Source organism: Halyomorpha halys, unplaced genomic scaffold, assembly GCF_000696795.3.
Source record: "Halyomorpha halys isolate HHAL.00 unplaced genomic scaffold, Hhal_1.1 Scaffold529.1, whole genome shotgun sequence".
NCBI classification, from domain to species: Eukaryota; Metazoa; Arthropoda; class Insecta; order Hemiptera; family Pentatomidae; genus Halyomorpha; species Halyomorpha halys.
In genome coordinates, this window is record NW_027116277.1 from 1 (window position 1) to 13,467 (window position 13,467).

Genomic DNA, 13,467 nt, shown 5'->3' on the forward strand with positions numbered 1-13,467 from the left:
TACTTTAGACCTATCAGTCAAGAAATTACTAATGATCCTTTAAATATATATATAAATTTTATTTATGTATAGATTAACTTGAAGTTTTCCTTTAGAAAGTATGCTTTCTTTTCAAAGGAAAAGTTATTTTTGTTATTTCAAATAATCATTTTCTAAGCTTTTGGTACACAACAGTTAAAATAAAACTTAATGAATTCCTTTGTACTAAATAATATCTTCCAGATGTTTGAACTGCCTATGTAATCATTTTAGGCTTGAATATAATATGTACTTTTTAAGCCCAACTTTTAACAAAACTGTTAACACCCAAAAGACCCTTAATCTTGGGTTTGACAAACAAGATCAAGAGCAAAAATATAAACTTTAATAACGAATAAATATATTAATTATTAAATGAAACAAATATAAAGGTACTTAATTTAGAAATTTAAGTCATCTGAAGCCAAAAACCATTTACAAGATTTAGTAATTTAATCTAATAATCAAGGTATGTTTTAATAAAAAAACTTTTAATGAGACTAACTGAAAAATGCTTTTTTTTTACATTTAAAAGCAAAATTAGGACTAAATAATTATTTTGGTACATTGAAATGTATCAAAACAATTTATTCTGAGTAAGTCTAAAAAAATGATATCTTGATGAGGTTAACTTTACATTATGTTTTCACATAACACTTCCTCATACTGAAAATAAACATACAAAACATCTAAATGATACAAATATAGACATTTTACAGAAAAAATACAATAGATAATAACCAGTCATTTATTTATATAATATTGTAAATAATTCATTACATTACATTATTTCACATGGTTTTATATATAAATATATATACTATTAATTAAAGTAGAAATTATTATCATTATCTCAGAATAATATTTGTATTTGGTGGGGGATCTTTAGGCTTTTTAAAAATGCTCCAGGATAACTTTTTTGAATCTTTGGTATCTTTAGGTGACTGTTGTTTCATCCTTGGATCTGCATCCGGCTTTTTGGAAGACTTCTGTTGAACGGACTGTAAAACATACGTATTTAAGAATTATTAAATAGCAGTAAACTGATAATGCATGATAAAAATACATTTAGCTTTTGATAGTATCATATAAATAAATGAAAAATTATCTCAATTCTGGAATATATTAGTCCCCAAGAATAAATTAGTAAAACTTTTAAACAATGTTTTTCTGGCTTTAGATACATGTATGTAAAGAATTCTAAATTGATTACATTGACTATTTAATGTTTCACAAAAAACACATTTCTGTGCTTATAACAGCTTATACTACAAACTCATTACAATCATTTCAGCATGCTCAAAGTTAGTGTTTGAATGAAGCTTGTGAGGAAACTTTACCAATGAAGGCCATCTGTATAGAGATCTATATTTTTACTATTATGTCTCTGTAAAATTAAAAAATTTAAGTTTAAATGACAACTTAATGCTTAGCTGTCGATATGTAAGGCTATGATTCGTCTGACGCTGCTCTATGGTGTACCTCTTCAAAACAACACAAAAAAAACTCCAGAGCTACCAGAACTGTATCCTTCAGCAGATCGTCCGAGGCACCAAACTGCAAAGGGCCGGGAACAGTGCCATCCTCCAAGAATTCCAGCTTCCCTCTGTTCCGGAGTTCATAGGCCGATGGCACATCAAGATCTGATGGCCTGAAGGCCTGTGCAAACCCACTCTTTCGGGAGATTGCCCCACCACCAAGACCTGGGAGGTGACAAGGCACTGTTCCCTTGGACGACTTGCTTGCCAAGGAAAGGGGTTCAGACTCAGTCTAAACCCAACTATTCTAGTAGAGAGGTCCTTTCCCAATCATGACAACGCATATGGCGATTAAGCACCACAGTGCTCCCCTTCACACAGCGGATCACACAACCTACCTTAAAATGCCCCTCAGGCAAAGAAAGGACATTTATGTTCATTATGTACACACACACACACATTTACATATATATATATTGTATTGGTTATGTTTAAAATAATAAAATTAATAGAAGGGTGAGAAAAAAAAGAAAAAAGCTGTCGAGGAACCATCAGGACAGGTTCCATTTCTAGGACACATGACCGTTTTATTCTAAACTGTTAAGTTAAATCTAGTGAATCTACTTATCCTTGTCACAGAACAGAGTAGTTTATTGAATGCAAACATCATGAGCAGTGAAATAAAAATCGCACAACTTTCACTTACTACCCTACTTTGAGTTAAAATCTTATACTTAAATACTTTGTTTTAAGTTAGACAACTTATTTACTATTTACAATTGCAATGTAGCTCCTTAATATATTTCTATTTATTGGTTAGATAAAAAAAAATGTTATTACTATGGTTATTATGACAATAATCAAAAGGTTATGACTATCGTCATAACCATGGAAACAAATTTTGGAAAAAAAACGTATTTCCTCTTTTAGTTAATTATAAAATTCTTTCGTTATTGAATATTTATCCATTGTTTATTATTGCAAACTATGAGAGATGGTTAATTATTTCAAATAAATAAAATTAAGGGTACTTTAGAGGGAGCTTTTTTGAAAATTTGGCAGCCTGGTCATACTATTTTAATGAGGATAAGACCTAGCTGATATGATATTAAAGACTAATTAATTTTACATTGATATGACGAGTTTAATCAAAATTATTACAGCTGTCTAGCAGAAAATGGTAAAAAAAGTACAAAATTGATGATATAAAGTGCACTTGCGGTTAGTCGATTTTAGCAAAAAAGGTTTGTCACCCCCCACAAATCTCCCTTAAATATGTAATACCTGTTTCATACAACTTTTCATTTCTAAATTATTTTACAGGAGTTGGTTATTTTGACTCAAAGGATCTTAAAACGTGAATTTCCCTAGAAAACTCAGATTCAAAATTTGTTATGACCACAATAATTTCCTTTATTATATATTTCATATGTAAGTAAGTGAAAATAAAAAGTGATTGTTCAGAGAATAAAACAAGGTTGTGAGTAATTACAATGTCTTATTCATTACATATACAGTGTCTAATAATGTATTTTCTTATCCAGAACCAATGACTGTGGATCAATCCCATGAAAATGAACAAACTACATCTTTCTGTCCTTTTGTTTTTATACAAGTTTTATTCGAAATTCCTTTTTTCCAAAAGCTTGGGAAAATGTCAGTTGTATAAAATGTCTGCTCTTCACATAGGACCCAATTCCAGGGTTATTTCGATTCTTTCTAATCTTTCAGAACTAATCAAAAGATTAGCCCATTCATAATTTTACAACATCCTTCTGTAAATATCTATTCTCTATTAACTCCAATCTTTCAAAACCCTCAAAAGTTTATTGCATTCACAGCATAACAACATATTTTTGCAAAAAATTTACCTTAATCTTCTCTAATCAGTTTACTGATCTCAACACTCCAAATAAATAAAAATTAATTTAGTCCCCAATTCTGTACTAGCAGACACCATATTATATCTGTGCCATACTATGCCTGCGTCCTTCCTGGAAGGTGAAACAAAATTTTTTTTTTTTTAAAATCCTCTCCATTACATATAAATACAAAAGGCACCTTAGTATTTATTTTAAAAAAGTAAATTGTATTTCAAAATGTATGTTATTTAAATTGTATTGTTTTAGAAACAAATTTGTGATCAAGTGTATGAAATTAAGCTGGTATACAGGCCACCCTCTCAAAAAATTCCTGAACCTGATACTGGCCAGATGTCCCATGAGCTCACATATAGTATGATGGCCACTGACGTAACCTATGCCAGTGATCACCATGACAATTATCAATTGTTTTATATATCCTACTGCTGTTCCAAAAATGTTTGAAGAAAATCTATAATTTTTGTTTAATGCTAATAATCTATTGGTCATATGAGTGCATTTAGTAATTTATTTATATCATAAAATTACAACAATTTTTTCAATCAATCTTTATCATTGTTTCTTTATTTGTACTAAAAATTGAATAACAGGGTTGGTAACATTGTATTAAACAGATCTTATAAATAATTACATGTATGCCCATAGTCCCTTTTCAAATTTTACCGTTTTGAATAAGTTTCATTGCAATAAAAAAATGTGTGAACCAAGTATATGATTATGATCATATTCTTCAAATTATGAAGTATTACCAACAAAATGTAGTCCCGAAGAACACATAAGCTGGCATTTATATTTCTTAAAGTATAGATAGGGGTAAAACTGGGTCAATATCATAGAATTTCTTCAATTACCCAAAAAAGTGGTAGAATTGGAAAATTATGTATAATGACAATTCTTAAATTTAAACTGAAAATGAGGTGACAGTAACCTTCACATTACTTTAGGTATATGGCCCCTATTCACGGCTTTAGCACCTATTGTTTAAATCCTCTTAAGTTACTTACTTTTATACAAAGTGGAGTGACTAACTTAAGGACAAGAACTCTTCCTGAAGATCTAATCAGTCTAACCACTTCCTCATGGGATGACCATTTTACATCAGTATCACCAATTCCTACAATCAAGTCGCCTTCCTTGAGACCACATCGCTGTAAAAGTTAGAAAAAAAGAAAATAAAGTTAATTGATAGATACATTTATTACATAATAATCCAATCCCATGAAAGCCATACTGTAAACATTAAAAATAATATCTTATATAACATGCACATATAGGTCAACTTTTTGATTAACAAGCCCAAAAGATATTTTCAGAAAATACTTTCCAATTGTCTAGTCATATTTAAAATTTAAATGGTTTCTCTTGGACTATTGAATTTAGTAATTTATCACATGGCATGCAGGCTTCCACGCTAGGCTTTCAATAGCCTTTGGAAGGGGATTATTCCTTTATGGCACAGCTTTGGTGTACCCTGAAACTGCTGTGTAAAACACAAAAAGCTAAAACTTTTATGTACAGACGGAAAACAATTGGATCGTTTGTATGTAAATCAAATTTGCTTTATATTTGAGTTTTTGTAATACCTCAGCAAGAGAACCTGCATGTACACCAGTGACTACTGCTGGACTCCCTGTAGTAATAGAAAAACCAAAACCTCCAGAAGATTCTTCTAAAGCAACTGTCCGAGGTGGTGTCCATCTAAAAAACAAACATAGATTCTTAAACATACCGATTTAAATACACAAATTTATATAAAACTTTATTGCAATCTTACCTGTTTCTGGCAGAGAAAACACCTAACGGTCCAAGCCCAGAAAAAAGATCTGATGTAGGCACAGAGCCAGGGTCAGGCGGGGTAGGCCGCAACTGAGTTTTCAGTTCACCTATAGGCTTAACAATTAGTGAAATTGAAAAACAATTTTGTGAACTACTCACTACCACACAGAGTTGTTAAACATGCATCTAATTCTCCAACAATATTAACTTAAGAATAATCGAAATTGAGTGAAATAATTGAGTCATCTTCAGTGCTAAAATTAAAAGAGAGTAAGAAGAGATATAGAATAGAGTAAAAAGATAGAGCATAATTACAAACAGAAAATGACCCAGAGTAAATTTAAAGATAAACAATGAAATAAGAAGCAACATAGATACAAGTAATAATAGTGTTAATGATGAAATAATGAGGAATTAAAAAAAATATATACAATTAAATATCCCTAAACAATAGTTATAACATAATTATCTCATGCCACTATTGAGGCTAACCTTAGAATAAGGTTTGATCCGTGCCTATTTTGTGCACTAGCTCAAAAACGGTTAATTTTTGGGCTTTAAAAAAACAGGACCCAGTACATTCAGTGGGAACATAACAGGGTGGGTATTGATGTCTGCATCAAAATCTTTAAACTTGATTCATACCATCACAATCCACTGACTTACTACTGCTTTGAAATTTTAAAATTTGGATAAATTTTATTAAAATTCTAATACAAACTTAAGAATCAACATTAAGATTTTTCATATCTCCATGGGATTCCTTTTTTTTTTTAATACCTCATTTGTCAAAATCAATCGCTCCTGAGAGTTGGAAAATAATCTATACTACTCAATTTTTTTTGCACGATAAAGATTGTTTTGTAATTCTGGGTCATCTAATAGAATTGACTGTTCTAAATTTTGAAAATAAAGCCATCATACAAAGATTCAGCAACCTCAGAAATCCACAGATAGATATGAGATTTTCTTTAATTCATAAAGAATTTCCGAAATCTGACTCCAAATTATTCATCAGTTAAAAAAAAAAATCCAGATACTGATTTTTTAAAAATTGAAAGGATCACAATCAATAACTGTCTGATCAACTAATTGTATTTTCCTTAACAAATCAATAAATCACAGTAAAAATACAAAGTTTATTCTATTCCATGAGGACAAAAAATATATTATATCATTGGTTTAAAGTGTCAATTAATAATAACTTAAATCACTAAGCTGTAGACATCTCTCTTATTTTATATTTTAGTATTTATCGTCAAATTAATTATTATAGATATTACACTCATAATCACCTTGAGGCAAAGGTGGTTCAATGATGTCAGCCAAGCTTTGTGCTTCATCACACCTATTTATCATATTAGACCTTGCACCCAATACCCTTGATATTGCCTCCTTGGTCCTTAACTCTCTGTTTAACCTCAAAACCCTCCAGGCTTCTTCCAGTCTTGCAGAAGATTTTAACAGGTGTGCTTCTCCTTAGGCAAATAACATAACTTAATCAATATTAGGAAATCATTATTACGCAGTAATACACACTTATGAATTTTAAATCATGACAACTTTTGCATAAAGATAAACATTTTTTGTATCTCCATATATATATAATACACTTGTGGGCAAAGTTAATTCATGACTTTGAAATTTAATTGTTTATGAAATTTATAGTATCTTAATTAAATTTAGAATTTTTAATATATATCTGCATTATCAACAACACATTTATTTATTTAAATTAGTAATTTAATTTGAAGTTTAGAAAACAATAATACAATTTAATTTAAATTAAAATAAGTTGGTAGCGTGTGCTACTGGCTCAGGCATGAATTATAAAAATCAATTGCTTTCCTATACCCTCCTCAAGGATGTTATTAATGAACTCCTGTAGTGTAATGATGGATTCTTTAATAATAGCTGTTTCCAACATTTTAAGTGTGCTAGGATTGGATTTTTGGTACAACACATGATAATGGAACAGGCTGAAACATGGTCAATTGGATTAAGGTCTAGATTTTTCAGTGGCCATTCCAGAAATACCACACAAACCTCCAAGAGGTACTCGACTACACCTTGAGGTTGTGTACTGTCATGCATCAGGAGGAACCTGCTTCCAATTTTGGAGGCAAATGGCAGTATGTGATCCTGTAAAACTTTCACCAAGTACCTCTGATTATTTAAGAGCTTACTATTCACAACTACTAATAAAAATGAGGTTATGCATGGAATGCCATTTAAATAGAAAAAATCATAAATTCATTTAAAGATAAAACAGTCAGGATTATTAATAAATTTTAATCTAAAATGTTAAACCAATAATTGGTTCATTCATGAACAAAGTAACTGATAATCAGAAATAGTTGCATTCATTAATAGTAATATATCCTCAGATATATGCCAATAATTTTTGATTGGTGATGGTAACTCTTCACATTCAACAAATAATTCATTCATTAATTAACTAATTCTTGGATAATTTTTTTTTCACAATTCAACAAAATTTTGCAGTTAAATATGTCAAGTTGTTTCTTCAACTAGAAATATCAGATAAACAGTCAATATTAGAATGGATTCAGGCTATTAAACGTCATTTTATATAGTAAGAATCAGATTTTTACAGTGTCAGAATAACCCAATTATCAGTAAATTATAAATCTATTATATCAGATATACAAAAAAAAAATAGCTAGAAAAAAAACATTTACTCAAATGATACCTAAATAAGTAATAAATTAGATATAAATTAACACATACTTAGTATTGCTGAATGTTGCTCCCTAGCACTATCGAGCAAGCTATCATTTTGTTTGAGCATGCAGTCTACTAAGGTTGTAGTTGCCTTGCCCTTTTTTGCCACTCCATCTGCTGAATAGCCATGAGCTAAGCTTGCATAATATTCACACTTTAGCCGGCAAAGGCAAGACCAAGGTTGTGGTAAGAATTCACATGGGCTAGTCAGTTCGGTGAGGTGTTTATAACTTTTACTAAGCTGTACAAGGAAATAAAACAATAAGCTTTACTTATTTTTTTATTCTAAACATATACTTACACTAAATGAAACTGATTATAACAATCTGGTTCTTAAATTGTTGGTAACTAAAAAACTACATCTCTATCCTAAACATTTTACAATTTTGAGTTAAAGGAACATTTCAGGTATACATTTTGCATGATTCTGGATTGGTACATAAAATTAAAATATGTGATGTTTATCTTCAAGGCACTCGAAGAGTACTGGGTGCTATCAGAGTGCTCTATCTGGGAGTACCCAACTCTAGGTTGGAAAGGGCTTGACCACCCTGCATCAGCGAACAACAAGAAGAAGAGGAAGCTGACCATGATTGGGACCAGGAGAGCATGTAGTATTGGAAGGATACAGTGGACAACATGCAGCTCCATCAGTAAGGTGCTCAACTGAGTACTGGGTTGCACTAGTTAATGTTTTTAAAAAAAAAATTAAATAAATCTTATAAATAATAAGGAATTTAAATAAAAAATATTGAGTACTGGCAGCAGTGGTATATGCATCCCTAGCACATAACCAACTGCTGTTGCAGCCCATATGCCAGAAATGGCTGGGAAGGAGGTTAAAAAAAGCCCTAGACTCAGAGGGGGAATCATGTTATTACTAGGCAGACACACCTTAGTCTTTCAGGGCATAGGTGTTAGTAATTAATATCTGTGCCAAAATCAAGAAGAGGGACAGTAGTTCATTCAACGAGCTCTCTGGAAGAGAGTGTTGAGAGCTATTGGAGGAACACAATTTTGACTTCAGGACTTTGTTTGGGCCAGCTAGGAGGTAAAGATAGTAAAAGTCCTGACTTCTAGGAAGTTAAGGGAATGGAAAGCTGTTTGTAATGAGAGAGTTAAGTAACCACAGCAATCTTGTCTGTAATGACACTAGTTTGAACCCAGTCTGGGGAGTATTTGACTTTTATTTCACAGTGACTCCATGGAATGAAAACTTCACCTTTTGCTCTAGTCAGTAAAAGATTAGTAAATTTAGGGAATGGAGGGGGTCTAGTGGTTCCCTGTTATTTCACATATAGTGTAAAGAAGCTATGGATTCTAATATTAAAGTCAACCTATACAAAATCATAGTTGAAAAAAATGTGTCACAACATTGAATTCATTCATTTTTTCGCTATCTTATGTAGGTTTTGAGATATCCATTCATACAGTAAGCTCATATTGATCTGATATTCTTGTTGATAGACAAAAGATCTTGATCAATTCAGATAGGTTGATGAATCGGTAAATTTATAAATTGTCTATGTATGAAGATATTGAGAGCAGTTGACACAGTTTGTTAAGTCATTAATATAAATAAAAAATTGGGTTGATGACAGAGAAGATCCTTGAAGAGCACCTCAGGAGAAAAGTACCAGCTTAAAGTAGAACTAGAGAGTGAGAGATTATGATTATGTTGTTTTAAGAGAATTATGTGATCAATGGAATGAAAAGTTTATGACAGACAACTGAGTACAAGGGTCATGATTTTCTACAGGTCTATCAAGGAATGAAGGTTTTGTATAATTTTTAACAGGGCTGATTAGGAAGGAATAACCAGGATGGAAATCGGAATGGTAAGAATTAAGAAAAATATAATGCTAAAGAAAAGAAGTTAGTTGAGAATTTACTTTTATTCACATTAACAGATGATAAACATAATTTAATATTGTTAATTCAGGTCAATGGAAAATCAATTATTTATAAAAAAAATTCAAACATTACATTAAATGTATAAATGAGGGCTTTAAAAAAAGAATTCTAAATTAATGAATTCAGAAATTTTGATTCTACTCTAAACAATTTTTTAAAAATATTTGTGATGCTTGAATAGAATTATCACAATTATTTCAATGTTAAATTAATAGATAGTTATCTATGTGATAACTAAATAATAGTTTTTTAAAATTTAAGTAGTACTTCTTAATTTTCAATCCTCAACCATTGACCTAAAAGAGGAAGGTACAAGACATGATTACATGGACTTGATCTGATAGTTGAGGGAGAAAGAGGGCACATTTCTGCAAGGCTCATTGAAGCAATTCTGCTTGCTTAATTTAAATGAACATATAAGTTTAATCTATATCTTCTGATTCAAATGGTAATCATACTAATCACAGAAAAATATGTGTCGATTAATAACATTTGGGATATAAAAGAGTGATGATTATAAATTTTGTATAGGATTTGTAAAATTATGTCAAAATTTATCATAGTAATATAGAAGAGAAAACAAATGCATGGAGTGAAATAAATATATGAAACCCATCACACAATCAGACAATAGCTACGACTTTCTTGTTGGTTTATGAATAAAGCAAGATTCAAGAGATAAAATAAGATTTAATACTCATAAACATAAGGTCAGTACACTCTCATTTCATGGCTCAGTCTAACTTACAAAGTACAATATGGTGGGAAACATACATGTTGCGATGCCTTCTATATTATTCAGTAAATTAGAATTACAATATCAATATTTCTTACATGGTTAGCTTCCAGAGCTAGATCAAAGTTCATGTCTCCATCCCTTTTATCCTTAGATTGTAGCTGAAGCTTCTCAAACAGAAATTCATGAGCCTGTGCCTATAAAGTAATTTAATAAGCAATCAGTGAAGGAAGATTTATTTTCTTTATAAAATATGATATGATTAAAACTTTTGTTTGTTTATTTATATGGTCAGTAAAAATATAACCAAATCTCAAGAAGAAATGGGTGATAAGAAAGCAAAACATTATACAGTACACTAGAAGAAGATAGAACTAGAGTTGTACAGGTATGAGATCCCTTCAAATATTCTTGGCTTAGTAACCAATGATCATGACCAAAAGATGTTAGACAATAAACAGATCACTGAAATGGTTGTCAACTATTTTTAACCATTCTGGTGATATTGAACCTGTAAACATTTCAGACATAAAGATTAAAGGTAAGTAGATGGTGGCAGTCCATAAATCTCACACAGATGCCACAGCTGTATTTGTTGTAGCAGTAGCCTATATAAAGCAACATTCTACTGTGACTTCATGCAGTAGGTGCCATTTTTCTGAGGAGCTGGCATAATTTGGCTACAAGGGATAAATATTCTTCTCTTCAACAAAGAGAATTAAACTGATTTTTTTTTTTTCAAACCAATATAATTCATTAATACAGTACATTGTCTAACCTTGAATTTCCAGAAATATAATTTATATAGCTATATCATTGTGGTTTAATTATAACCTCACATCTATTTAACTCCAAAGAATATCTTCTGAACACCACTATGTATAAATGAACACATATTGTGGCAATTGATAAAAAATAGTCCAGAAAAAAAATTAACAATTCAAAAAAGGTTAAATATTATGAAAATATGATTAACTGGTAATTATAAACAAATATTCATACAAGCATTAGCTGGGTGAGCATATCAAGAACGCTTGCAGTTAGGTCCATTGATGGAGGATTAGTGAAGTTCTCAGCAAGGTACTTGAGAGCACCTGCAGCTCTCAGCCAGTTATCCACACCTTAAAACAACAACCTTACTTTAATAGAATTATTCAAAAATATACATTTTGTTTCCTTACAAATGAAAACTAATAATATTTACTATTCCAGTCAATTAAAAACAAGGGTAAAAAATATATTCAAAAGAAAAGGGCATCACAGTGGTGCCATAGCATACTGACTCTTATCAACAAAAAGTATATATAAGTATAAGATATGAGTTTGTCGACAACACTCCTAAGAAATTTTTGCTTTTTTTTCTCAAATAATTTGAAATTCATACTTGGTCTCCTGACCTCTAGAATCAGTCCCTAACTGATATAAAAGAACAAATAATTATCTGCGATAGATTGAATAGAACCTGAGGGTTAGGGGTTCAGTGACTGAACCTTATTTGGGATGTCATAGCCGCACATCTTCACCACAAGACCCGGCCATTGGAGTCTACCCAACCTTATAAACTTGACAACTCTCTGTACAAAGCCGATAGTTCCACAATCTTCCTTCTTTTCCATACATTGCCCTCTCTAACAGGTCCAAATTGTGACAACGAGACATACAAGTGATTTATAGAGATATACCTTGGTCCCATAAGAGAGTGACCTGCTTCTGAAATGTCTTACCAGGCCAAAGCAGCATTGGCTGACAGCAGCGATCCATCTGCTAATCTCCTGAGAGATATTGTTTTGGCAGTTCCAAGGTATTTGAAACAACTCACCCTCTCGAACTTGAATGATCCTACATCAAATGTTCCAGTTTCTGGTACACATCCTTCAGCTCTCAAGTGCTTTATCTTGTTCTCATTAACTACAAGACCCAGTTTTCTTCCACTACCCTCAAGAGCAAGGAATGACTCTCTCAGGCTTCATTCTGATCGGGCAATAATGTCGAAATTGTTGGCGTACCCTAGTAACTGGACTGTGCTGTTAAATATAGTGACATAGAGTTGAATACCTGACTCACGAACAGTCTTTTCCCCTGCAAAATTAAAAAGGAGACATGCGAGAACGTTGCCTTGTCTCATGCCACAATTAATATCAAAGGGGTCTGATAAGTCATGACCGATGCAAACAACACATTTTGAACCAGTAATAGTCACCTTCACCAATTATATGAGTTTTTTCGGAACATTCATTTCTTCTAGGGTCTCGTAGAGTTTTGGATGGGTTACACTGTCATAGGCGGATTTAAAATCCATGAAGAGATGATGAGTGACAGTCCCATGTTCTTTACATTTCTCTAGTATCGTTCTTAGAGTGAATATTTGGTCTGTTGTGACCTTCCTCTTCTCAACCCTGCCTGCTATTTACCCAGTGCTCTTTCAGCATGTGGAACAAGTTTCTTGAAGAGAATATTGGAGAGCACTTTGCATGTACATGAAAGAAGAACAATACCACGGTAGTTGTTGCATTCCAGTCAATCTCTCTTATTATGAAGTCGGCAGATTATCCCTATGGTCCATTCGTTGGGCATTCTCTCTTTTTCTCAGATGGTGAGAATCAGGTTATGAATCTCCTTTCTGAGGCTATTTCCACCATATCAAAGAAGTTCTGCATGAATCTCCTCCAAGCCCGGGGCCTTGTTATTTTTCAACTTCATGATAGCTGCCTCAACTTCATCATCATTTGGAGGCTCAACATCATTTTGGAGTTAAACACTTTCTCTTCTTACCATGTTGGCTTCTTCAACATCCCAGTGTAGTGCCCCTATGAAGTGCCTCGCCCATTTTTCCAATATATCACCCCTATCTGTCAACAGCTCACCAGCATCATTCTGGCATGAGACTTGTCCACTTAGTTACTCCATTACCCCAGTA

The 13,467-nt window shown here is 32.0% G+C and overlaps 1 protein-coding gene across 2 annotated transcripts in view; it reads right to left on the reverse strand.

Moving 5' to 3' along the window:
• Nucleotides 1-45: 45 nt before the first annotated feature.
• Nucleotides 46-13,467, reverse strand: part of Rhp (rhophilin) — a 96,822-nt gene continuing 83,400 nt past the window's right edge. Inside the window, exons 8-15 of one of the 2 annotated variants that reach the window (XM_067053081.1) lie at nt 11,553-11,671; nt 10,649-10,747; nt 7,907-8,141; nt 6,451-6,633; nt 5,154-5,262; nt 4,963-5,077; nt 4,384-4,527; nt 46-1,019 (exon numbers count right to left, since the gene is read on the reverse strand). In XM_067053081.1, the coding sequence (XP_066909182.1) occupies nt 867-1,019; nt 4,384-4,527; nt 4,963-5,077; nt 5,154-5,262; nt 6,451-6,633; nt 7,907-8,141; nt 10,649-10,747; nt 11,553-11,671 (1,157 nt within the window). In that variant the 3' untranslated portion in view covers nt 46-866. The remainder of the gene's footprint in view (nt 1,020-4,383; nt 4,528-4,962; nt 5,078-5,153; nt 5,263-6,450; nt 6,634-7,906; nt 8,142-10,648; nt 10,748-11,552; nt 11,672-13,467) is intronic. The other variant, XM_067053082.1, reaches the window with a different exon arrangement.